The 26266-nt window shown below is 40.0% G+C and overlaps 3 protein-coding genes across 4 annotated transcripts; 1 reads left to right on the forward strand and 2 right to left on the reverse strand.

Moving 5' to 3' along the window:
• Positions 1 to 4500: 4500 nt before the first annotated feature.
• Positions 4501 to 10692, reverse strand: gprin3b (GPRIN family member 3b). 2 transcript variants are annotated; one of them, XR_015117483.1, is made up of 3 exons: positions 10452 to 10692; positions 5073 to 8698; positions 4501 to 4672 (listed from the first exon to the last, which is right to left on the reverse strand). XR_015117483.1 is itself a non-coding variant. In XM_086210238.1 (2 exons), exon 2 carries the CDS (start codon positions 8613 to 8615, stop codon positions 6396 to 6398), a length of 2220 nt encoding a protein of 739 aa, XP_086066364.1. In that variant the 5' UTR covers positions 8616 to 8698; positions 10452 to 10692; the 3' UTR covers positions 4977 to 6395. The 2 variants fall into 2 exon arrangements, 1 of the variants encoding a protein (XP_086066364.1); XM_086210238.1 differs by lacking the exon at positions 4501 to 4672 and having other exon boundaries at positions 4977 to 8698.
• A 4151-nt stretch (positions 10693 to 14843) lies between these two features.
• On the forward strand, positions 14844 to 21569 carry elmod2 (ELMO/CED-12 domain containing 2). Its single transcript, XM_086211734.1, has 9 exons — positions 14844 to 14990; positions 16456 to 16606; positions 16708 to 16736; positions 18460 to 18557; positions 18689 to 18818; positions 18928 to 19061; positions 19624 to 19692; positions 19832 to 19965; positions 20052 to 21569. The coding sequence occupies exons 2-9, from the start codon at positions 16462 to 16464 to the stop codon at positions 20207 to 20209; spliced, it is 897 nt and encodes a 298-aa protein (XP_086067860.1). The 5' UTR covers positions 14844 to 14990; positions 16456 to 16461; the 3' UTR covers positions 20210 to 21569.
• ucp1 (uncoupling protein 1) lies at positions 19454 to 25067 on the reverse strand. The gene is made up of 7 exons (XM_086211733.1): positions 24917 to 25067; positions 24594 to 24730; positions 24218 to 24425; positions 22569 to 22766; positions 22381 to 22482; positions 21913 to 22093; positions 19454 to 21805 (listed from the first exon to the last, which is right to left on the reverse strand). Exons 2-7 carry the CDS (start codon positions 24717 to 24719, stop codon positions 21691 to 21693), a joined length of 930 nt encoding a protein of 309 aa, XP_086067859.1. The 5' UTR covers positions 24720 to 24730; positions 24917 to 25067; the 3' UTR covers positions 19454 to 21690.
• Between the last annotated feature and the right edge of the window lie 1199 nt (positions 25068 to 26266).

Genomic DNA, 26266 nt, shown 5'->3' on the forward strand with positions numbered 1-26266 from the left:
ATCAATGTAACCATCACTATATTGGTTCTTCCATTTCAACTGTCACTTGTTAATTGACATTATCCTCAGCTTTGTAAAACACACACACACACACACACACACACACACACACACACACACACACACATAATTGCATGTGCACTCATATGACCAAGTTTGGGACACTGAGGAGCAACGTCACACATGCAAGCGCTGGCTGGATGATGATTTTTAGGGTACAAGAAACCTCTGAAATCAAGGAGGGATTTAGAATTTGATCCACTGTGAAGATTGCTGTGAAACTGTATCGTGTTGAAACTAAGTAAATTCCCCCGAAGCTGCCGAAGTTGGTGTCAGTCCGGTTCATTTAATTCTCCACAACAAGAGAAAGTTATTTTCACGTCTCTACATATTACACCACCATGTCCCTGTGGCCATCAGCCTCTCAGCGTGAGTCAGGGGAGCCTCTCAGGCTGCAACAAGTAGCTCCAGCTTCCTCTCACGGTCCATCAGTCTTTAATTTTCACTTGTGACTCAGCCTGGGATTTTCCTCGTTAAGTAGTAACACTTGAGAGATTATTGTTTTGCTCTCAAGCTGGGCATTAGTGCCGTACTGTCACTGCTGGCGGATTTCAGTACAATCACATGGGATTCATTGCTAGTTATGTACTTTAATACAGCAAATATGAACTGATGGTTCTGATAGATATATTTTGCATTTATTAATTACAGTTAGTTACTGCTTATTTAACCACTGTATCTGGTCGTCACGTTAGCTTGGACTACTGAAAAACTGGGCTTCTTTTAGAATAACAGCAAAGTGCATTAATAAATGGTTAATTCTGCTTAAGCAATGCTTGTTCTCTTCTCTTATCATTCATAAACGTTATTAACGTACCTTCACTGTAGCAAAATTCTTTATTCTTCGCAGAACTATGATACCAAAAAGGTGTTCTATCTGATATAATATTTTAAGAGAAAAGAAAGTTTTAATGGTATGGTGATGGATGTAAAATGTGCAGAATTACTATTAATGTGTTAGTATTTACTTTAAATATGGTATGGTGTATATTTTGGTTTTGGTCAGTGGTGAGGGACTCTTAGTAGAGTCACTGCTCCTTTGCGCCAAATGAGCCAGCTGAGGTGGTTTGGGCATCTGGTCAGGATGCCAACTGGATGCTTCACTAGGCAGGTGACGTGCAACTGGGAGGAGGCCGTGGGGCAGAGCCAGGGCCGAGTGGATGGACAACCTCTTCAAGCTTCCGAGCTGGCCTGGGAACGCCTCGGAATCCCCCACTCAGAGCAGTCCAGCGTGGGTAGGGAAGGGTTCTCTTGCTGGAGTTGCTACCCCATGTGACCCTATTTCTGATAAGCGGTTGAAGATGGATGGATGGATGGATGGATGGATGGAAGGATAAATGTCAAACAAAGGACTTAAATTTGAAGAAACAAGAAACGTTACGAGAGACTGTCAGGTCAGTTGCTACAGGCTTTCTCAATGAAAGCATGCCTCAGACACAGAGATTGTAGATTATGGTTCTGTGTCTGAGGCATGTTTTCATTGAGAATGCAGAGCAGGACCTGATGCAAAGGTGGATACTGAAGGCAAGTCACATCTCTGTGGCAGTGGGTGGTATTTGTCAGTGTGCCTTTAAAATCCCTCTCCACCATGTTCCTTGTCTATGGAATAAATCTCTCTGTGCTGCCCACCGCCTGTGGCAAAATCTAATCTGCACTTCCAAATTGGAAGCAGTCATAACGACATGGGGAGCGGAGGGGTTATTAAAAATTGAAACACAGCTAATTAAAGCTGAAAGAATCTGAATTAAGGCTGGAGAGTGGGTACAGAAAAATGGACAGAGTTGATGTATAAAAAGGGAAGAGAGAAATGTAAAGAGGTTACGAGGGCAGCGACACCTTCAGACACATGCAAGCCTGAGCAGGTAGGACAGGACAGGAGACATGTGACCACTAGATGGGATGTCTGATCCCAGGGGATCTAAGAAGACAGTTCATTCTGGGTTGTTCTTCACAGGTTGTGACATCTCACAACACAGTATAGCACACACACGCACACACACCCTCGTGCTATCAAGTCCTGACATCAACAGGAAGTGACAAGCTTGTTAAGACAATAACAGCAGTCTCCTGAAATCAGTGTCACAGCCGTCAGGATGGTAAATTCACACTGAAGGGAGGTGTTGACCATATATAACAGTATACCATTCCTCAGTGTGTTTAACATTTGGTTTAGTTATGGATCCAAAAACTGCATCCGACGGCTGATAATTACAGGAGAGGAACATTATGAGGCCCTGCTGTGGATCGGGGGGGGGGCGACACGATACCACCGCGCTCACCGTAACCACGATATTCCACAAAACAGCTGAGCAATATACTGTTGATAATCCACAAATGATGATTTTATAAATAATACAGTTGTAGGAAAGTTTACCCCCCAACAGTAGGTTCCTCCCTAAAGCTGGTAGCCTTACACTACAACTGTACTATACTATACTATACTGTATAATTTTTAATATATTATTTTTTTGTGTAATTAACATTTCATTGAAGCATTTTCTGTCATTGCTGTCATTTTCAAAACTTCTTTATGTAGTGACATTATTATTAGTTTTGTTATCGTGTTTTTTTTTCATCTATTTAGTTATTATCATACCTTTCATGTAGCATCATCATTGATATACTCCTACTCCTACTCCTACCAATACTACGACTGCTACTTATTATCACTATCATTATCATTATTATTATTGTTATAATTCAAACTATTCCGTTCTAGACCCTTCCTCCACATCCATCAGATGTATGACTTTGTAAAACAGACATAGAAAACTAATTAAACTAGTTCCTAGTTTGGAGCTTGTATGGCGACTGCTCTATTTTACATTTATTCTTAATTCGTGCTTTTCCAAAGATCTGTCAGTTGCTCTTTTGAATGTTCGCATTTGAATCTTGCTTTAAACTTCCACACACTCATTTTCCCAAACTCACATGCGTTTCCACTTTATGGTGCCTTGATATTAAAAGCCTTCTCACACTTTTCAAAAATTGTGCTTGACTGGTATTTTGGCTTGATTATCGTTTCCTTCGCCAAGGAGCTTATCTCTTTGGTGCCGTGTGTTTGTCTGTCTCTCAGCAGGATTATGCTAAAAACATCAAGCTGATTTTCATAAACTTGGTGGAAGGATGTGGCAGGACCAAGAAGATCCCACCGAAGTTGCAGCAGATCTATTTAACTCGATGATAAGCGTCAATTTTTTTTTTTTTTAACCTTAGTGGATGTTTGTATTCTTCAAGTGCCTTTTTAGTTATTACAAAGTCAATGTGCGGTGTGAATTTGGTTTGGATTAAGAAGAGGAATCACACAGTAACTGACAATACAATGCAATCATGATACTCTGAATAACAACACAGCAAAAACAATACATTATAAAACGGTTATTTTACCAAGAATCACATTATCTGTTTGAATGAAGTAAAGATACGCCTAGATCACTCACTGCATTTTCAGTTGGCAGCAGTCTATTGATAACATATCACAAGAGGAAATGTCATGAAATCTTGCAATATTTATATGTTCTTAATACTCTTATTAAGTTCCTGTAAAGATCAGTGTTTTCCAGACGCATCTGCACTATCAGTGACACACTTGTAGAAGAGCTTTAGGAAAAATGCAGAGTTTCTTAAACCTACTTGTGCCAGTTCATCCATACCATGCTTCAGCACTTTTGCCCCTAAAACGCAATTCTGTTGACTGGTGTGATCGGTTGGTGTGCCGGGACTGAGTGACTGGTACGCTTCCTTGGCTCCAACACAGTTGGAAGTAGCTAACTTTAGCATGGTGTAATTACACAGTGTGCTGCCGTTTTCAAAGTCCCTCTCCCTTCTTGAAACAGCAACAAACTCAACAAAGCCAGCAGGTTAGTAGCAACCTACAACCTGAAAATGGTGAGTTTTGATAAAGATTTGGATCAAAGTTCTGCAGAATAGGGCGGGCCTGAGTTATTTTGTTCTATATATATCAATATATCAATATCAATATATCAATATCAATATCAATATCTAGATATATATAGATATATAGATATATATGGCTTGGCTTTATTTTAAAGGGCACTGTAGTTGCATCCTGGCCTTTGCTCTGATTGTAATAATAATAATACGATCGGGTTCCAGAAGTACAGACAAGCCAGAGCATTTGTTGTGCCAGAAGTTTGATGCTGGCACCAGTCAGAGGTAAGACATCTGGCTATGGGAGACTGGGCTCAGAGAAATGTGAGAGCACGCTCGCGGGCGAGTGGGAAGGAGGGACAATCATGCTTCAGAATGAGACAAGGCAACCAGGCCAAGTGTGAGTGTCAGTTTTAATTACAACTTGGATGTTGATACTGCAAGTAGAAAACCTCCAAAACTCCAAATAGACATAATAAATAGTCCATAGGACTGCGAGGCCTTTAATGTCTGAAAATACACAGAACTTCAGCAACTTACTCTCTGCTGTTGCTTTCGCACAGACATTTAGAGGCAGTAGACAACTTCCTCTGATCAACCCAGGAAAACCTCCAGGTGCACATTTTCAGCCTTCTCCTCAAACCCGTACCTCCGAGACTCACGCCAAAACATGATCACACTTCCTCTATAGAAATGTCCCTTTGCCTGGGTTTTTACTGACCTGCAACAACAGTTTCACAGGGTTCTCTGAGTGATCGCATCCTGCACTCAGGGAAAAGTGCACTCAGATTGCAAAACATTTCTATCTACCTGCAAACTCCATGGAGTGTTAGTTTCCATGTTCGTCAAAAGGAGACTGACATATTTTATCTCTACACTAAAAGTAGATTTATTATATTCAAAGCATTTTAATTCTTTCAGAGAAAGTGTTTTGGAGATTTCTTTTATATGTATGTATACATATATATATATATATATATATATATATATATATATATATATTTGATAATTTAATACATCCCATTCAAATAGCACCTAGAACTAATACACTTGCAACTGTCTCAACTAAACATGTTAAAGCTGTAGTGCATCATGTTTTATTATAAATGAACATCTCTTACATTCAAATCCTCGCCATAAAAGTTCTGGCAATGTTCATTAAGCTCATCGCTGCCGGGTAAATCACTCTGAATCTCTTCTATGGAGTTTCTGCGCGTAGCAACCTCCCCATGTTGCAGGTAGGAGGCTCTGTGGGCAGATCTCACACACCAGAGACTCACGTTAGCTGTGCTGGCTAATTCCATGTAGCCTTCTGCTAACTGTGATGCATTTGAATAAATAAATTGTGTGGCTCCTCTAGATTTTCCAAATGCATTCAGACCAGATGGGTTAATTTCATAAGGTGAAATGATTCATTTTATAATGGTCGTGTGATACGCCCAAAAAATGTACCCACCATTTTACAGCCAAAATAGTGACAGGAGGCAACAGCAAAACTTAAGATATAATGTCACATAATATAGCTTTAATTGTTCGTGAGTCCAGAAATTAGCTTGTGACTTCATTCATTTGAATCTTCAACTTACTTTCCCCTCACTACTCTGTCACAGGATGTCAATCCCTTCCAGACTGCCCTCAGATTTACTGCAGGTCTTCCTGTTATCAAAACAAAATGCATCGCTCATGACCTTTCATGCCTCTGAATTCTCAGTGGCAAACATTTCTGTCTATACTAACATTGAATATTAATTTAAAAAAAAAATCACCCCAGAATAAAGATGTTCTCAAGCAAATCTCTGTTAAAAGATAGAAATAAAGAATATATAAATCTCAGCTTAGTTTTTCCTTTGTTTTAATAGAAAACCAAAGAATAACAGAGATTAAACAGTGCATGTATGCATACAGTCCCTTTTTTTAATCACTTACTAGAAAATAAATGTGCATGAAAAGAAAATACAGCAATCTTATAAATATAGGGTCCCAAAACACCTCAAAAACATTTACCAAATGCATCAAATGTAATGAGATGTTGGTTTAATATATTAGCACAAATATTTTGACAGTAAGTTATATATCTATCCATGATCAGTGCCTTTTTCATGTAAAGCTCTGGATTTCATACAACTGCCATTGTTACTAATATACATGCGTTTCACTATTATTGCCTTTTTTTATTTAAAAACTGTTGGACATTCTTTTATAATATCTATTTCTATAAAATTAGTTTTTGAATTGTTCATTTTTATATCTCTATTTCCTACCTTTATCGCCATTGTTCACAAACATCACAAATAGACTCTATTCTACAACATTCCAGGTATACTTACAGGGATCGTCACCCCGATTAATGGGTCACTAGGTATTGCAACCATAACCAGGGGAGGACAAACATTTTGACCTCTAGGAAAAAGGAGATGTCTAACACCGGCTACATCTTTGCTGTGCTACTCCAGGACAGATGAGGGAGGGGGACGCACACAGCAGTTGGGTCGTCTGACATTTTGCAGCATTGACCTGAAAATGTTCTGCTGCCTCCTTTTGTTCTTCTTATTTTTTCGCGGTGAATCCACGCCAGAGATTGACTTTCGGAAGGAAGTCTGAGCTATCAGTTTCCTCTCTTGCTCCTTGATTTTGCACTGCAAGTGGCTCTGAATGGCAAAACCCAAAGATTCTGGATCAACAGAGGCCCCGTAGACCTCCCAAGTCATCCCTTGCTCATCCCAGACGACGTCATGAACGCTCTTCCCTTTCTGCTTACCCGACTGCTCATCCTCCTCATCGTTTCTCTCTGGCTCAATTGTCTGCTTGCCAGAATTTGTCTCCTTTGTCTGAACTTTTCCTCCAGCTTGAGTCACATCTTTAGGACTTTGAGATTTATTTTTTGTTAGGTCTGACTGGGATGTGGTGTTTGCTGTTGTTGGTGTTGGCAGGGCCTGTTTGGGCTTGGTTGTAGCAGCAGCCTGAGACAGCGCAGCATTGTTACTGTCAGCAGATCCAAGCTCGATAGCAACGTCTGTCTCTGGGGATGTTCCTGATTTAAGAGAGGGAGCTCCAGCAGTGGCTGCTCTCGCTGCAGATGTCTGAACTGTGTTTTTATTTTGGGGAATACTCGTGTCTCCTTGCTCCTTATGGTTGCTATGTTCAATGTTGATTTGATAAACTGGCTGGATGTTGCATAGAGCTGTTCCTCTTTCTTTTGGCTTTGCTCCAAGCCTTGTGTCTTCCCTCTGTGCCAACATCTTATCAGAGTTATTGTTGGGGCACATCTCAGCCTCAACCGTAAGTCTCTCTGATCGTGAATCAATGCAGGTTAAAAGAGAACTTATATTCATCTGCGACGGCCCAATCTGATGGAAGCCCACGCCCCCATCAGCCTGGCAAACAACAGCAAGGCCCTGCACCTCATCCAGGGGGACGACAGCAGCATTTGGCCTGTGACTGACACCAAAGGGCATCAGGCTCGGACTTGTGGATACACCCTTACTGCACATGTTAGCTACTGCCTGAACTTCCATATCATGACACTGTTTGACTGGGGTGGATAACAGGGATGAGGTCATGGTTGAAGCCTCCCTGTAGAGCTTGCAGTGAGGCTCCGGCTGTTGATGCTGCCCTTCAAAGACAGCTGTGTCAGTCTGGCCGGTTTCCTCAGCCCCCTGCCCAAATGCTGGCATGTTTGGTATCGCCTGGGGCAAAGATGATGAGCCCTTCTCCAAAGACACTGGCTGATGTTTGTCTATGACTTGTGCCTTCTTTATTGGCTGCAAATCCTGCTCTGGAGCTTTTGAATTCTTATTTGTAGTCTTGACTTCTGCACTTTTGCTAGTAGATGGTGGTGATGTAAGCAGAGCTGCGGTTTCCGTGCTTAGTTTGCGTTTGGGTGTCTCTTGGAGAGCAACAGACCTTTGTGAGCATCTCTGTATTTGATCAGACTCATTTAATTTCTGTGGTAACGCAATGTCCTTGTTTATAGCAGCAGGGATACCTCCTTTATCAACCTGGCGAGGAGTCAAAGCCTCAGGGGCTGCATGTCTCAAGTCACAGGCATTATTAAGATTTTGATTATTTGCAGAGACATGTTTTGTACTCGCTTCTCGTGCCGATGTGTCACTTCCCAGCACCACAGGCTTTGCACTCTCCTCTTCAGGTGGCCCTTTTATTCTGCAGTCAACAGTCTGTACGTCGACCTTTGCTGCTGAAACTGCAGATGCTGAAATGTCCTTACAGATATCCTTTCCATCAGCCAAGCTTGACATTCTCATATTAGCATTAGAATCCCTCTGGTCGCTGCCTGCCTCACCCACACCTCTGTCTATCACAGTCAGGACTGGTGGCTGTTTCTCTCCACCTGTCACATTCTCTGATTTTGTCTGGTTTGCGTTAGTTGGTATTGGTTTGTCTGACACAGCGCCGCTGGATGGTTCATCTCCCTTGGAAGCAGTTTTTTGGGTGTGTGGGGTGGTGGACGCAGGAGCAGCAGTCTGAGACAGGTTATCCTGTTTTGTGTCAGTCGACGTGACGCTGGGTTTTGAACAAACCTGAGAGAGCTTCGGGTTGGGGTCTTTAGCCCAGTTGGCGTTGGACTCCTTGTTGCCCAGCGTGTCCACCACAGCCAGCTGAGGCACCATCTGGACTGTCACTGTCCTTTTTGGGTTAGATCCCATGTTGGATTCACTGTTTCAGTCTTTCAATATAATCCAAAGATGAAAACAGATGCACAGTGTGATGAGTCACTTTGTGCACTTTCCTATGGGATGAAAATAAACATAGTTTTTAGAATAGTGAGTGATCTAGATTTAGATCAACAATAATCAGAGCAGACTCACACGGTCCAGACATAGCAAGTGGCGTCTTTACTTCACAACCATTAACAATTCTATTGCCTAGTTAAAGTGAGTGTCAGTGTAATGATCATAACACACAATCATCAGTGTTTGTTTTGAATTGTGATGATGATATTTTTTGTCTTTTTCCGATTCTATTAAGACCTTCATCACAGGCTTGTGATTAATCGTAATAAGACACACTCACTCAAGTTTAGACACGTGATCTTTTGAATTTAATGTTCCTCTCCATTAAGACTTAAATACATTTAAAAATGTCAAAAATACAAATTTGTCGCCCTCATTTGGCATGCAAAAAATACCGTGTCAGTCTAAAGCAATAAAGTTCACAACATCTAAATCCGAAAAAGTTCAGACGAGAAGAGAAGGGCAAAATTTTCATTAAAATCCCGTGTGTTCCTCATTTACTGGGCTATTCGTTCCCCCTCAGTATTCTTAAGTTGCGTAAGAAAGTGTTTGCTCGGTAATTATCACCCAAACGTGACATGGATATTCTTACTAGGAGCTGTTACATGATGTAAGTGGAGGCCTATAAGGTGAGAAGACGAGCCTCACGTACTCTTGCTCACATGGGTGCCATTTTGGTGCGATATGAGTTCAACTAATTAAACACAGATACATCAGCAATGAACATTATAAGAACAATTGCATATTTGCATCAGAAAAGAAAAAAAAATTATGTGTGCATGCGTGTGTGTGTGTGTGTGTGTGTATACTTCTTTTGCTCCACTTTCCTCTTACATAATCAATCTGGTATAAATTCTGAATGATGACCCACAGTTCCACAAACGTCTTAATCTCAGTCTCTTTCCTGAAAGTGCCGAAGTATCTGGTCCGTTTCTGCAAGTAATGTACCAGCTGACAGCAGAGCTCTAAAATACTGGATCTTTTGGTATCACACCATTTACCTGCTCGTTCTGATCAAGACTTTAATGGCACATAAGAGCCCATAAGGAGCATATAATTCAGTGGTCTACAGGGAGCACCGGTTAGCTGTTTCATTGAGATGATTTATGATGGGTTCTTTCCAGATTCTGGGCTTTGAAAAGAACATTAAACTACAGTTTATCTTTTCAATTCTGCTTTATAACAAGCATGATTCTTTATATTATGAGTTGGATATGTGCACATTTATACACCTATATAGAAATAAAGACACTCACTCCTACAGCCTTGCTTTTTTGATGTACTTCATTACTTGCAAGCAGAATTTGTGTGTGAAACCTCATAACAAGCTGTAGTGTTAAGAGTCATGGCCAGGTGGAGCATTTGTGCCTGCTCTCCTCCTATTCATCTGCCTGTCTGTTGACAAAGTGCAAATATTTATGGAAAGCATAAGCTAGTCAACAATAAAAAGCGCACTGGTGTCTGGCTCTTTTTTTGTGTGTGTGTGGGGGGGGGGGGGTTTGCAGCAGTTTAAAAATAAGACAGATAGATGGAACGCACGCAGAATATAAATTCATGCAAAATGGCAACATGCATGCGACCTATTCAGGGCAATTAAGATCTATGTCAGGCGCTGTATCCTACATAGGCAGCCCCGTCCCACCCAAACACCTCGGAGGCTGCTGATATCTGCTGATGTGGTTTGACCTTGCGGGCAAATTCCACAAATGACTCAATAATGAATCTCTTAAAATCAAAAAGGCTTCTTACCTTGAATGACGCTTTATATTTGGGGTGCCGTTTGCGCGTCCGTGTCACTAAGATGAGGCTAAACCTTAGATATGAATATGGAAAATCAACCCTGTCTCGGTGACATGAAGCCACGCCTTCCACCAGAATGTGGGTCTTGGAGGTATCGATCCTCCGTTGCAAAGCGCAAAATTCAAGCACCCTGACGGAGCGACTGACCGTGCGCTGCGCAAAGAGTCTCCGTTTGGTTTGATTCTTTTTTTTTCTCTCTCTCTCCCCCCCCCCTTTTTTTCACAGCATTACTTCGAACCTTTAAAAAGAAAAAGAAAACTCTAAATGCATTTATCTATCACCCTGGTGCCATCCTACAGTGACAGAACTGGTCCAGCTCAGGCAGCAGCGTGGTGCAGCAGCGTAAACCAGATGAATGGATGAATGGGGGATAAGGATGGATCCACGCAGCCGCAAGCATCGACTCACTTGAAATGGATTGGCTTTCAATTCCAGGAGAAGCATATTTCTCCTTGGGCATCCTATACCATTCCAATCATTCTGTGTGATTTATTATGCTTCGCCTGCTTATATCATTCACAGATGGATTGGATCAAAGTATACAGCAGCCTAATGGTGTGTGTCTGTTCCCCGGGGGGAGGGGGGATAGTCCAGGTTTGACAGCAAATACACTATGTTTAAATATATTGTCATTGGTATGCCAGTACAAAGCCTGTTAAATAATAAATGATACTCAGAAACAAAGGCATTTGAAAGGAAATATTTGGCTTTGAAGCCTAATATCGCAAAGATGCAACTTTTTCAGTTAGAGGAAAATAAGATAAGGTGAAAAAAACTCAAAAAAATGTGTGTTGCATTAAATTTGTTCAAAGAAGCTGTTGTCCCTGAATATTAGGATGTATACGGAAGGCAAGTACGACTAATTGCAATGATTTTTCAAAGCTGAGAACTGAATATCTTGTGTTTATTCTTTATTTATTATTTATGATCTCTTTTGATCTCTTCTTCTTTATTTGACATAAAGTAAACACAACTGATTATTGAGTTATGTACACATAGCTTAGCTCATTTTTGCATGATAAGAGGTTAATTTATTTTGTTATTTCTAGGAAACAAAATGCAGATTTCTCCATAGGGACGCTTTGTCACAAGAAAACATAATAATGAGTTAATTATGAGAGTCTGGATCAATTGATCACACCTGGTTTCAACCTTGAAGTTCACCGGTTGGGTTTCCATCATTTGCTGATACTAGGGCCACGTAATTAATTGATTTGAATTGCAAATTGCAGCATTGTCTCGTGAAATGTTCAAATTAAAGGATACTTGTGTCAAAATACATCTTGAATTAAATATAGCGCTTCCGCAGAGAAGTCCTGCCTTGAGAAAACATTTGAGTTTGATAGAGATCCCCTCAAAATCACACCATTATCGTTGTAATGGGGTTTTTCCAAGAAAATGAGAATAATGATGTAGAAATAAGAACTCACATTTGTCAACATAATCATTACGTACTCCATTTTATTCCCTTCATACCAGTTGATGGTAAATACACCAAATGAGCTTCTTTTTTTCCCCTTTTTTCTTTTTGCAACATGTTAACAATTCAGGCGATAAGGTGGTGCAGTGGTCAGCACTGTTGCCTCGCAGCAAGAAGGTTCTGGGTTCGAGTCCCGGCTCCAGCACAGGATCTTTCTGTGTGAGTCTCCATGTTCTCCCTGTTCCTGTGTGGGTTCTCTCTGGTACTCCAGCTTCCTCCCACAGTCCAAAGACATCAAGAGGGAACGAGGCTGATTGATACTCTAAATTGACTGTAGGTGTGGCTGTGAGTGTGAATGGTTGTCTGTCTCTATGTGTTGGCCCTGTGATGGACTGGTGACCTGTCCAGGGTGAACCCCGCCTCTCGCCTGAAGGCTGCAGGGATAGGCTCCAGCCCCCCCCCCCCCCCCCGCAACCCTTAAAAGCATAAGCAGAAGAAAATGGATGGATGGATGTTCACCATTGCAATGTGTTTGACAATTAAATGGTAACCCTATAACCATCATGACTGCTGAAGCGGATTCATAACTAAAGAGTAAGTTTGGTAATCTGCAATGTGAATGTTTTCTCTGACAGGGAGACACAATGTAATTTCTGCAGGTGTTAGACTTTGACTAAAGTACAGTTGGATGAGTTAATCAGTAATGGGTACCTCTTGATTTCATATTTTCCTCTTGAATCATCTTTACTCTTAAAGCCTCCATCCATGCTGGCATGCCTGATGGCCCTCCTGGTTTCAGAAAAAACCTTAACTGTTTTTAACAGCCACAGAGGAAATTAGCTTTTGTTTTATCATCACAGGTTAACTAATTCATTATCTCAAGGAATCTGCTTTTTGTTTTCTTGAGACGAGATGAATTAAGCCAATAGCATAAAAAAATTAGCTGTTATCTCAAGATAATGGAATGATCACCTCATTTATAAACACGGCTGTTCTTATTTCTGTACGAATTTCAGTTGTGTAGTTGGAAAAAACTGTGCAGTTATTTTTCTAAATTGTAGAAGATCTTCAGACTCAGGCAGTGCAATTGTTAATAAAATAAAATATTTAACGGTAGCATCGTGTACTCATATTTAGATTAGCTTCAAAAGCTAGAGGCATGCCATGTGATCACATCATCTCTGTATGTGTAATTGGCCATCCCACTCTCATACATTACATTTTCTCATTCCCAAAGCAACTTACAAGAGTGGAAGGGAAGCAGAAGTGGGAGTGCACAATAAGCGTGAGTTTGTCAAGTAAGGGTGTTTGAGGTGTTTGGAATAAATTCTTCCCAGGGGATTTGAGTCTGCAGAGTTACAGGATGGATGTCTCTGCTTGGATATCATTTGGTAGCTTGTGGGTAAACACTTGAATTTTATTGTGACCCGTCCACTGTGCATCCTGGAATAGCCACAATAAGGACGTTGCAGTAGTGGAGGTGAGAAATGGTCGTGACCTGCAGCAAGAGCAGGGTGGCGCACAGGGAGACAGACACAACCTGGTCAGAGAAGGATAGCTGGTGATCAATCACGACGCCCAGGTTTCTCACAACCTTGGTTGGGGTGAGAGATGAAGAGGCGAACACATCATATCAAACCATGTGCTGCCAACACAAAAGAGCAATTTGTCATTTCTAAATACTGGCTAGGGTTTTTTTTCTCCTTTTTTTTTAACCAATGTGACTGCACTAATGACATCATCAAGGCAGCTTGTCAAAGTTTACAAAGCTCTGAGGGCCACATTGGAGCAGTAACTTGGAATCATGCATTTTGAGTGGCAGTTATGCAACATAGTGTTGTAATCAAACCAAACTTGCTGATTAAGATAGATTTCTTTTTCATTGTTCAGACAAAATTAATGTACTCCACATGAAAAAAAAAATCTCTCTGTTGGTTTCCTCACACAGACTCTCCCCTGCGGGTGGACATTTTGGAAGAGAGGGACAAAAACGCAACATTAAGATCTCTTTTCAATTACGGGGATTACATTAGATTATTTTCTCTCCTATAGTGCAGGGGAAACGATTTTGTGTCATACCTGTCAGCACTGAATCAATATCAGATCTATAGGCTCCATTGCTTCCCATCTAAACCCAGGCTGATCTCTTAGACTGTTATTATAATCTAAGCAATGACTCTTGGGATTCAGTTTTCAAATATAGCATGGGTGTAGTCTGAGACCAGAGTTCCTCTAGAATGCAGTAATTGTATGGGATAGACCTCCTGCCTTTAAAAGCCCAGAGGGACTGATTAGGTGAGAAGGCAGACCCATGACTTAATTACAGCTGAGTGCACTGTAGGAGAGTAACTCAGGATTGGCTGTGATACGCTACACTGCTGCCTCAGGGTGCGGCCTGGAGTGCAATCCATTTGGAAAAAAAGTGATGAGAAGCAGTGTCATTTAGCAATAAATATGTCAGGTTTGTCTGCTGCCATTTGTACCTTCACATTATTGTGACTCAGCAAATGTAGGCCTGCAAAGATATCAAGTGAATCATAGGAGAATCAGTGACAAATAGGAATAAATATATCTAAAACATTATATTTAAAAACATAACAATCTGAGATATAAAAGTTATTATTGTAATGGGGATCTGGTAGCATCTTGTGGTTGAATTGGGAATGGCAAACACCGTATCGCTGATCTCCAGAAAACAATAACACAAAGATACAAAGGTTTGGACAGTAGATGGCGCTGCAGCAGCAGTGATCGAGTGTGGAGCCAGCGTGTGCTGTGTTCCAATACATCATGTGAATTTATCATTTCAATTAAAACTCTCTATTCAACTCATTTATAATCGCAAAATATGTAACTAAAAATACTAAAATATCTTCATAAATCCATATTTAAGGACAATTTGAGATGCGTGTTATCCGAAAGTTTTTCAATTTCACCCACATTGATAGATTTCGGGTTGAACGTGAACACATCACAGCAAAGTGTTGTCATAAGAAACGTAGCTAACCCTCCACGTAGCTGCCGCTGGAACTTAAATTTAGAGGTGTTCTCGTTTCTGTGACCGTAAGGTAAGAATCATTAATTAAAGTCAAACCCAACGTTTCTCGTTAAAACCAATTTAGCAAATCAATATTGGCGACCAAACCTTAATTTGGTTCATAGTTAGCCACCGTGAGGCGAGCCCAGTGACAACCTGTTGTCTGCATGTTACGTTATTCTCGTCGTGTGTAAGTTTTAACGCTAGATAAATTCGTAACAAGCAGCGGTTTGATGACTTAAAATTGCAGCAGTCTGATTATTTGTGGAAGCCACACGGAGCTGTATACGTTAGCCAGATTGTAGCGTTTGTCTTGAGTTAGCCTTAGCAACAATGCTAACCCCAGACACAACACTTGTGTTGTGGCTGTCTGGGTAGCTAGCATCCTCATAACAGCAGACGTACTCAGGCGAACTAAATTAAGAGGTGTTGTATGTATTTGTATATTGAAGACAGAATTTTATCGCACAAGTTGTCGTCTTAGCTGCTCCCATTCACAAGTGTTTAACCAGAACTGTGTGTTAAACGGAAATTTAAAAAAAAAAAAAGTGGGGCAGATTTACAAGATTTGTCAATCAGACAAATTAAAGTTCTACTGCAGAACTCACGCATTTGGTGCAACTTCAATTTCAGCATAAAACCGAAGACTTAGCTTGAGTGCTACCATGTCAAGTTTTCTTCGCTTAATTTCATTTTAATAGGAAAATAGTTATTTTTGCTCTACCAGTTTGTTGGTGGGATAAGCTACTTCATACAAAAAAATCGTATTCCACAACAGTTTATCTTATATAACATGAAGTCTTGTTAGACCAAACACCAAGCAGCAACCAGTAGCTCCAACATGACCTGTAACATTCCATAAGTATTATTTTTTAGTGTATGTATATAACAGGTAAGAAATAAATGAATTATAGTAATAACAACAACAATGATAAGTTACACTTAAAACACTTGTAAAATTGCTTAGCTAAACAGTATAAAGGAAAAAGACATCCAAAAAAAAATGGAGGAACCTTCATTTGCCTGAAACTGGTGTATTTCAACTGAAATCATTCTTAAGGCTTTTTATGTTAAAATTGAATTTAATTTGAAAGTATAGGACCAAAAGTTTTAAAAAAAGAAACCCTGGAAGTTATGGGATGCATGGCAACATCACCATGTGCTTATCTCACTTTCTTTACTAAGTCAATCCTGACCTCATATGGTACTTTCAGTGTCTTAAGTTGTAAGCTATAGTACTTTGACTATTTGTACTTAGAGATCCAACTTAACGACCTTGTCTCAAGCTTCATCCCGCTCTGAACATTACATTAATGGGTTACTTTATTTTTGCTGTTCATCAGCAGATTGAATTTTATCATCAAGATTCAGTTGTTTTTTTTTTTTTTTAACAACTGATCAGAAACCTATATCTTGCTAGAGACTCATGAGGTTCATCAGGGATGAATGTTTTCCACTTGAAGTTACAACTCTGTTTCTTGTCTCTGCTTATGTAGAGGAGAATGTTGGGCTTCATCTGGGAGTACGTCTACACGTCCTTCCTGAGATACTGGCTCAAGTGGCTCATCAGACAGGTGACAGGGACATGTGAGCTGCAAAGAATCTGCTCCGGATACAAGCCAGGGGCAACCAGAACTATCAAGACAGGTGAATGAAGTCAACATAAATATGGCTCTGATATTGCTCTCGCTACATTTTTTTTTTTCCACCGTTTCTCTCATTTATTTCCACCCTGTGTCCTATCGTAGAATGCTCTCTCAAGTCGTCAAAGAACAAGGTAAGACCTGATCGGTTGTCATTGACATTTATTTAGTTTCAGAGTGGCACAGGAATTAGTCCAAAACCCTGAAATAAGTTTTCAGCATTGTCGAACCTTCCATTTCCTCATCTCCGTCAAATCAGTGTGTGGACAGTCAGTTACCTAAATTAAAGTTTAAGGTTTAAACGAGCTTGAGGTATTTTAAAGTTCTGGTCTACCGCATGATTTCAGTCAATGAACACAAAACCAGTGATTCTGAACGAGTGGCTAACCAAGACTACAGAGGTTGTGGCAGACATTAGACTTGGACTTTATTTTTCATTTTCAGAAACAGTGAAAAAGAAGTTCATGCCAAACACAGAAGGATTGTTAGATGGTTACGGTGATAAGAAGGCATGCGTCTACGGTGTAGCTCATTCCTACCTTATCGTTAGCCTTTTACTTCAAACGTTTGCATTTACTCTCCACAAATCCTTAAAATGATGTTAATTTGTAAAGAATATTTTCATGGAAAAAAAGTGTAAGTTTCATCAACTTTTGTTTGCTACAGAACTATTTATGATCCATGATCCAGTGGAGTTTTCTGTGTTTCCAGCGGTCGCTGTTTAGAGAGGAACGCACAGTCACACTGGTGCAAACTTGCTCACCAGCAGCAAATAGTACCATCTCAAAGATTTAGTTCTGAGGGGTTTTCAAAGCCCTCATTATATAAAGTTGTTAAGACATTTGTTTTGGCTTTTATCTTTTTCGGAAATGCGTTGACAAGCTGACAAACCCAGTAGGTTAATAAAAACGAATGGTTAACTGATAAAGGATAATGTACAAAGGGGCGCTATCATACTGTAGTATTGCAGCGAGTTAAAAACAACCTTTGTCAATCTTGCTAATAACCCCCTAATACCTGAGGGGAGTCAGACAGACTGAACAGAATTGTCAGTATCAACTAAATCCTTTCATGTCTCAGCTTCTCTTGATAGAAATATGAAAAAAACTACACACACACACACAAAGCTTGAACCTTTACTCTCCATGGAAAAGTAATTGCCTTTACTCAAACTGCTCATGAAAAATATTTTTAAAAGTCAATAAATAAACAAAAATGACATGGGTGCTCTATCAGGTCTTAAGATTTTTTTTAATGTATCTGCTGTTATGGAATAAAAATAATAATAATAATAATAATGATAATGTTCAGACTGAGAGTGCGAGGGTGCTAATGACACAGTGAAGGAATGTGTGAAAATACTTTACAGTGTAAACTGAAACTAAACTAAATTGGCAGCAGTCTTGTTCTGAGATGCCAGGAGGTGGGTGGTGTAATTCCTGGGTGAAGATCCGACTCTTAACTTAAGCAGATTGGAAACAGACGCCTGATTCCATTCGAAGTCGCTTGTGAACTGAGACTAAAAGAGGAGTGCAGAGGAAACACTGACTAGTTGAGTATCTGTCAGGCCGTAACTGAGCAGAAGTGTACTTTATGCCCTCTGAACTTAATTAGTCTTTATCTTTCACTCCACTTGCCAAGCTCAGATGAATTGTCTGTGCTTGCCATGCTTTATAGCTGCATCAGCATTTCCCAGTCAGATGTGCTTGGTCATCTGTTTCACTCTGACATTGAGAAGAAGCCCTTTTTCCCCCTCTGTGGTTAACTGCTTGGATTAAATAGTAGCCGCTGAACCCATTTCTCTTTGGTATGTATGTGACTGCCTCCTTCTCCTCCTCATCGCTCTCTCCTCTGTAGGTTCTGAGAGGCGCTTTGGAAACCAGTGAGGACCATTTAGACCAGTGTGTGACTCAAATTATGAAAGAGAAGAACATCAGACCCCAGAAAGATCCCCTGTACGGTCACTCCTAGTTCTTGAAATATTTTAATGTTTGGATCTCTTTGCATGTTTGTTTGTTTTGGTTTTGTTTTTTTTTTTTTTAAATGTAACTTGCTGGTTTTTGCTCTGCTCTGCCTCCTTCTATAGCTTCAAGGAGAGGCTACACATCTCCTTGTTACAAATAACAGGCTACGGACAGCTGTTTATTTCTGTGGAGGACATGAGAAAGGAGGTCTTCAGCTCGGAGAACCAGGAACACGAGGCCATGCTGTTCAAGGTGTGTTTGCTCCTGACTCTGGACAACGACGGGAGTAGCTATAATAATAGGAATACAAATAGAAGTAATAAGGTTGATTAACTGCTATTATAAGTACTTGTACCTTCAGCTGTGGGATCTGCTAATGCCGACAATTAAACTGGAGTCCAGGATAACCAAGCAGTGGGGAGACATTGGCTTCCAAGGAGACGACCCCAAGACAGACTTCAGAGGAATGGGCATGCTGGGCCTCATCAACCTGGTGTGAGTTCTCCATTAATAACCCCCCATACAGTATAGTGAGCTAAATGGCAAATACCGTTCGTGACATCAAAGAGGCCTCTGGAACACATGGACCACCCAATAAATGTCTTAATTAAAGTGTAAAGATGCTAACATTTGGGTGTTTTTTTTTTCTCCATGCGTGCTGATAGGAGTCTTAATTTTTTTTCTGCAGTTATGATTGATACATATAACCAGCAATAATTACAGGTTTAAACTGCCTTTAGAATGTCAACACATTCAATGTCTAAAAATTAATCTGAGCACATATACAATGAGGTCTGCTGGCAATAATTGACCTGTGGAGTTGTGTTTTTACAGCTTGCTTGACATTTAATATGGAACAGCAAAGCAAGTGTACTGGGCAAAGCAAGGTTGTAGCTGTACATGTAGAGCAACTAAGAACAGAGTCCATCATTAATAATAACATGTTGAACATGATTATGTTTTGTTGTTTTGGTTTTTTATTTTATTCAATGAATCAGTAGGTAAATGTGAGCCTGAGCTTATAGTGAACAGTAATGTTTTCTGTTTTTCCTCTCAGTTTTTTCAGTGAAAACTACACTGAGGAAGCACGGCAGGTTTTGTCTCATGCAAACCATCCTAAACTAGGGTGAGAAGAGTTCCTACATGTCCTGTATGAGCCTATTTGATCAGAATTGGGTCAGAATATGGGTCATACGTTGTTGTCAGATCTTGCAGAATCCAATCCCTGCTCTTTATTCTTGTTGATGAAAACTACCATATTTTAGGTATTCGTACGCCATCGTTGGGATCAACCTGACAGAGATGGCGTACAGCCTGCTGAAGAGCGGCGATTTGAAACCCCATTTCTACAACACAGTTCCGGGGAAGCCTGAGCTCCGGCACTTCAATCAGTTATACTGTGAGTAGAAATACTGTGAATATGAATATCTATGGATATCTGTGTAATTGAATAATCCTTTAAACTGCTTGTTGCTCCTCTCACAGGTTACCTGGCATATGAGTTTGATAAGTTCTGGGTAGCAGAGGAACCAGAGAGCATCATGCATTTCAACCAGTACAGAGAGAAGTTCCATAACATTGTCAAGACACATTTAAAGGACCCTGATGTGTCTCTCACGTTGACTGTCCGCACTAACAACTAACATTAGTCAGGGATGTCACCTGACCCTTCCATGACCCCTGATGTTGTTTGATCAGGTCGGAGGATGCAGGTCTCAGATCCTAATAGTCAGAAGTCACTCACATTCCTCAAATGTTCAAGCTAATAAGCCCTCAAATATATGATTTTTTTTTTTTATATATATTCATTTGGTATGCTCAATCCACGTTGTTACAGTGATACTAAACAGCACAAATGAACCACCCTATACCTCAAAACTCCCCATTCCAAGTGGTTTGGAGTCCTTCGATGAAAGGGAAATGAGGGCTGCTAAAGAGGACTGTCATGGGTCCAAGCACTTTCAGAGAGCGAGCAGTCAAATTGTTGCAGACAGCTACTGAATGTGGTAATTCGCTACCATAGTTTAAGCTGTCTTTTTTTGTATTTATGTAAAACACGGCTTTTAGTTGACCTGCTCAGGAATTTGATATTTATGTCCATGGATAAAACTTGATGTGCATAAGGAATTATTCCCATGTTCTGATGCTTTCAACTTTTCTGCATGATTTAAAGGAACACAAACGTGTCATCTTCCCCAGACAAGAGCATAGATGTCCCTCTCTCCTCTGTGTGTGCATTTGGAAGTTGAGAACCAGCAGGACCAACTTGCAGCTACAGTAGTTAGCTTAGCACAATGAATGATCGTGGATAGGCAGGTTAGCATACCTCTGTCAAACGTCATCATATACACTTTTCACTAAAACAGTCTTTGACTGCATTAACATAACTGGGGTTGTGCTTAACATTTGGAATGAATATTAATACCCAATCTATTTGATGAATTTTTGATGAAGGTATGCTAACATTTAACACCCTCTACTATTCATTGTTAGGCTAACTAACATACAGAGGAGAGAAGGCTTTTTAATCGTCTTGTCTGTCTGGAGAAGTTAAGAAAATAAATACATTTTCCAGAAAGTTCCCGTGTTCCTTTAATGTGTCCCCGTGAAATCATGAATACGGTCTGAATATGTCTGTATACCGTGAGGAGGGTGTGTAGTCACTAACACATTTTGCTCAAAGTCAATAAATACGTCTGTTTTGTCTTAGCGTGTGCGTGTGCAATGATTAAACACAATGACTGAAAAACAAGTCAAATATATTTTTAGGATTTATATAAACATGTTAAACGTCATTACTGGCACTGTTACTACTTGTTATGTAAAAAGTGTACTGGCTTAAGCTGCCTAAAATGTACATTTGGCAGAACTAAATTTGCACGTCTTAGAGTGCAAACTCAACAACTTGAAGGAGGTTATCACAAATGATAAATATAAAAGAATTCCGTATCTGTTTCTAAATGTCAGTTCAACATGTTGGCTAAGGCAGACCAACATTCCTTTTTGACAAAGGAATTTTTTTTTTTTTTTTTTTTTAGAATAAAACTGAAGTGGAAACTGATTTGTTCTTTTGCTTGATGTTCCAGCCCAGCTGTGGTTAAGATCCTTCAGTCAAACAGGAGGTTTAGTTAGTGGCCTCGAGCCTCTTCTTGGTGACCATCATTAGCCTCTTGATTTGCTCAAACGAGACGAACATTACAACATTCCATGATCCCAACCTCAGAAATGAGGGCACAAAACTATGAAGACAGAGAAATCACACAGCTTGGTCATTTTTACTCATGATAGAATTTCTACAAATACAGATGTTTAATAACTAATGTGCTTATGTTAAAGTAGAACTCACCCTTTGTAGAAAGCAGTCGGCCCCTCTTTAGTCAACATGGTCCAGGCACAATTAATTGCACTCTTGTACTGGCCTGGTGGTGAGTTCATGTACCTTGTTTTCACCACATCTACTGGTGAAGCGATCACCGTGGTAACAAATCCAGCACCGAATGCAGATACAAAGTGGCAGGGCAGATTGTCTGTTGAGAGTTGACAAAGAGAACGAGTGACAAAGAATCTTCTGTAATCTTGTGAATGGGACAGTATAAAAGATTGATGTCCTACTAATAACTGCCTTGTAATGCAGTAATACTGTGTGTTCTGTACTAGCATGTGTGCTGTTATCAGCTGCAGTTGAAGGGGCAAAGGGGTGTGTGGACTTTTGACCAATCATCTGTCTCTGATGGCTCTGTGCATGTGTGTGTGTGTGTGTGTGTGTGTGTGTGTGTGTATGTATATGTATGTATATGCGCGTGCATGCCCTCACCTGACATCAGTTTGTGTCTCAGGATGGCCTCCTTGATCAGATCATACGTCACCAGTTCTGTGCAGTTGACCAGGGCGTTTCTAGTGATGTTGGGTAGAGTTCCTGGAGGAGACCAACAGAGCTGCTCATGGTTACGTGCTGAACCACTGGCATCATGATGAGAACTTAGCATGCTTCGTAAGCATCACCTTTCCAGAGTCCACGCAGGCCCTCATTCTGGAAGATGTGTTTGTAGGCTTGCATGGTTCCCTTGTAGCGACGTGCCACTCCATCCAGGTTCATCTGGGCCTGGAATCGAACCTTGACCACGTCAGTGGGTTGTGCAAAGGACACTGCCATAGCCCCGGTAGTGCAGCCGGCCAGGATACGTACTAGTACTCCTGGGTCTGGTGAAGGATAGACCATAGATATGTACTTTTACTAAAACACTTCCAGGAACCTTGCTATTGTTTGTAATTCGCTGCACATCAATCAGCATGTATGATGGTTTTATGTAACTTAATATTAACATGCTACCAAAATGATTTGTTTGCTAATACCGGCCTATTCGAAATATATCCATTTATTTGTAAATGTTGAATCAATTATTTTCTCTCTCATTACTTAATCGAGGAAAGATAACTGCCGTAATTTAAAACCGTTTACTCTCCAGTGACGTTTGCTATTTCAGTACACCGATTTCGGACAATAATTTCTTTTCATCCTTAAAGATCCATCATTCCATAACTGTCACATGTTTTTGATCATTATAATTGAGCGATCATTGCAGAAAGAGTATTTTCTACTGTATCGCTTTGGGAATTTTCTACTCCCTATTGTTGGTACCAATACCAGCCCCCAATATCCAGTACCAGTCAAGCTGTAGTGTTACAATAAGTGTTGTGGCGATACCGTACAGTATCAGGATGGTAACGTTTATTCCAACCGTTAGTGATCCTGCCATATTTGAGGAATCATCACAAAAAAATGTAATATTTTGTCAGATATATCAGTATTGTCCCTGAAATCCCTGTGTTGGTCGGCCCTACTACTTATTGGTCCATATTGCAAAGAGGATAAGTACGTTTATTTTGCGTCCTAGATGTTTTTTGGAAGGATTTAAAATATATAACGGTATTTTTGTTTTACATTGGGAGAAATAAAAAAATCAGGTCTTAAAAATTGCATTCTGCATGCTGTCTTTACCCTCAGACCTTCATTCACTTTACCTGAAACAACCTTATATGTTGGGTAGGATGATATAGATTTACAACTGTATTTAGTAGTATATGTTTTGGTAACAATATACATTTAAAAACCCATGAACATATTTACATAAAACACAATCTTTCAGTCCTAAGAGTCAAGCAAAAAACAACAACAATCACTTCTCAGAAAAAAATACACAGAATTTGTTATAATACTGAATAAAACCAATGAAGGCGGCACAGAAAAAAAAGAAAAAGCTTATTCACAAATTCAAATTGCGGTGAAAATGCAAATTTATAATGTAAGACAGGATAAAAAAAATTCTTTAAAAGCCACAATGGTATTTAAATGAAGCAAATACCAATGGTGGCTGATATGAGCAAGCTTATCACAAACAGAATTTCATGTATGATATGATAAGACACAGCCCTACTTTTCACACTTAATATTTGCTTCGTATGATGTGTTCTTTGCTTTATTTGATTCATATTGTTGTCTGTCTATATTTTAATATCATAACATACTTCCAGCACCATTTTATGTGCCTTATATCTAAATTTTGGGTTTTAATCTCTAACCGGGGATGTACCGATTTTGGAAAAAAAACAAAAAACAAAAAACAACTCATCACTCAGAGGTTACCACTTACTGTCTTTTCCACCAGTGTAGAAATCTTTGACATTGTCATACAGGCCAATTCTGATGGAAGCAAAGCACACTTGTCTCTGCAGCCCAGCAACCAGCCCGTTATAGAGAGACCGGGGCCCCTCTGTGCGGATCATAGTGCTGATTGTCCCAAACACTCCTCTGTAGCGGATATTCTTGGCCGCCTCCACTGCTGCCTTCTCTCCCTGAATCTGGAGTCAGAGAATGTACTCAAGTCTAAAAGCAGCTTTACAGTAAAAACCCAGAGAACAGTTTTGGTGTGTTACTGCGTTGATGGAGGGGTACTGGAGAGGGGACAGTGACCACTGAGTTCCTGAGCACACTCTCTTCTTTCTTTGTTAATAGGACTGAACACATACCTGTAGTCTGACTTTGGCTGTGTCCAGAGGAAATGTGACAAGGTCAGCTATACAAGCTGCAGCTCCGGCACTCGCCATCTTCACCCCCAGTGGAGGGGGGACATCTGAGGGTTTAAGTCCTACCATGATTCCTTCTTCTGGGGTTACAAACACACAACAACAGGATGCACAGTGAATACAAATAGTCTTAAAGAACACCCACTTTTTTAACATCATCATAGAGATGTTTTTTTTTTTAATAAAAGTTATTGATAAGCCATGCCATGCTGGATGGTTCTGCAGTAAAATGTAGACTTGATGATAAAAACATAAAACACACTTACATGCTTCGTCTCGAATTTAAATACCCTTGGTTGCTAGGCAGATTTGGACAGGTCAGAATATAATCCATAAAGGGCCCCACTCCACAGGAAGGAACGATGCATCTTTTGCTCTGTATTTATATATTTTCAGACAGGCTTCTTTATGACATCCACAGAGAGGCGTTACTGTGTACTCCAGTTCTCTCTTGTCAAATCAAAGTCCACTGACTGTCAGAGAGTCAATGTTCAATTTGCCCCACAGTGCAAGCACTTCTCAGATAAACAACTATTTCTCTTTGCCATTTTATTTCCTGAACCTAAGTAACTTTTCATACAGAGCCTATATTTCCTTGTTTCATATCTTTACTTTTGTTCCTACAGATGTAGTTACACAGTTCTTATCTTTGACTACAATAAGCCGGCTCATCAGATTTTTTTTTTTTTTTTTTTTTTGTGTCTGCCTCCAACTTAATATATGAACATTTATGTCCTTGGACAAAGTAACTAACTCTGAGAGCAGCAGTAACAGAGCTGGAGCCCGTCACTGGAGGCTTATCTTTGCTGTCTACCAATAACAGAACAAGTGGGTGTTCAGTTAACCTGATTGGGTAAATCAAATCACGCTGTCCTTTCAGTTGTACAGTTTCTGCTTATTTGTTTTATGTAAAACAAATATTCTTATTCCGCTCATTTCTTAACGATGACCCTCGCTCCCCATCGGAGTTTTATGAAAGAGGACACCGATTTAAAAAACAAAACAAAACATATTAGGGGCAAGTTGTGACATCATTTGGCGTCTGAAGTTCACCGTGAAGCAGATAAGATACTTTCAGCAGCTTGGGTGCCTGTTTCGTAATAATACCCCCAATGTCACCCTTCAACGAGACAGGAGACAACTTAAAGTAAAAACCTGAATAATTGATAAATGCAATGAGAGCAAATGCAGAAAGTTGTATGAAAATCCCAGTCAGCGGATCTCAATCCAGATTAACACCTATTTTGTTAATCTGTTCTACAGAGTAAGAAGGCTCACCACATCCTGCAAGGTGCAGACTTTAAAGGAATGTAATAACAGCATCTTTTTTGGTAAAATATTTTGTTTTTATTCCCACAAAATGTGATTGAAATGACTTTGATTAAAGGAAGTGTTTTGCAGAACATCATGATGACACATTGAGTTTGACCTTTGACCTAAAATCGGTCGCAATTATTTATTGCTATTCAGCATCTGTGCAAATTTTTCTTTCACAATGAAGTGTTGAGTTATGGTTGAAAACTTGTCTGCAGCATATTCAGGGAACAATGCAGTCAGTTTATCTTTGGGTTCATAAGAACAACCTTTTTTTGCTTTTCAAATTTGAAGAAATGAAA

Source organism: Aulostomus chinensis, chromosome 8 (assembly GCF_037954235.1).
Source record: "Aulostomus chinensis isolate RoL2024-O1b breed Wild chromosome 8, RoL_Achi_v1.0, whole genome shotgun sequence".
Taxonomy (NCBI): domain Eukaryota; kingdom Metazoa; phylum Chordata; class Actinopteri; order Syngnathiformes; family Aulostomidae; genus Aulostomus; species Aulostomus chinensis.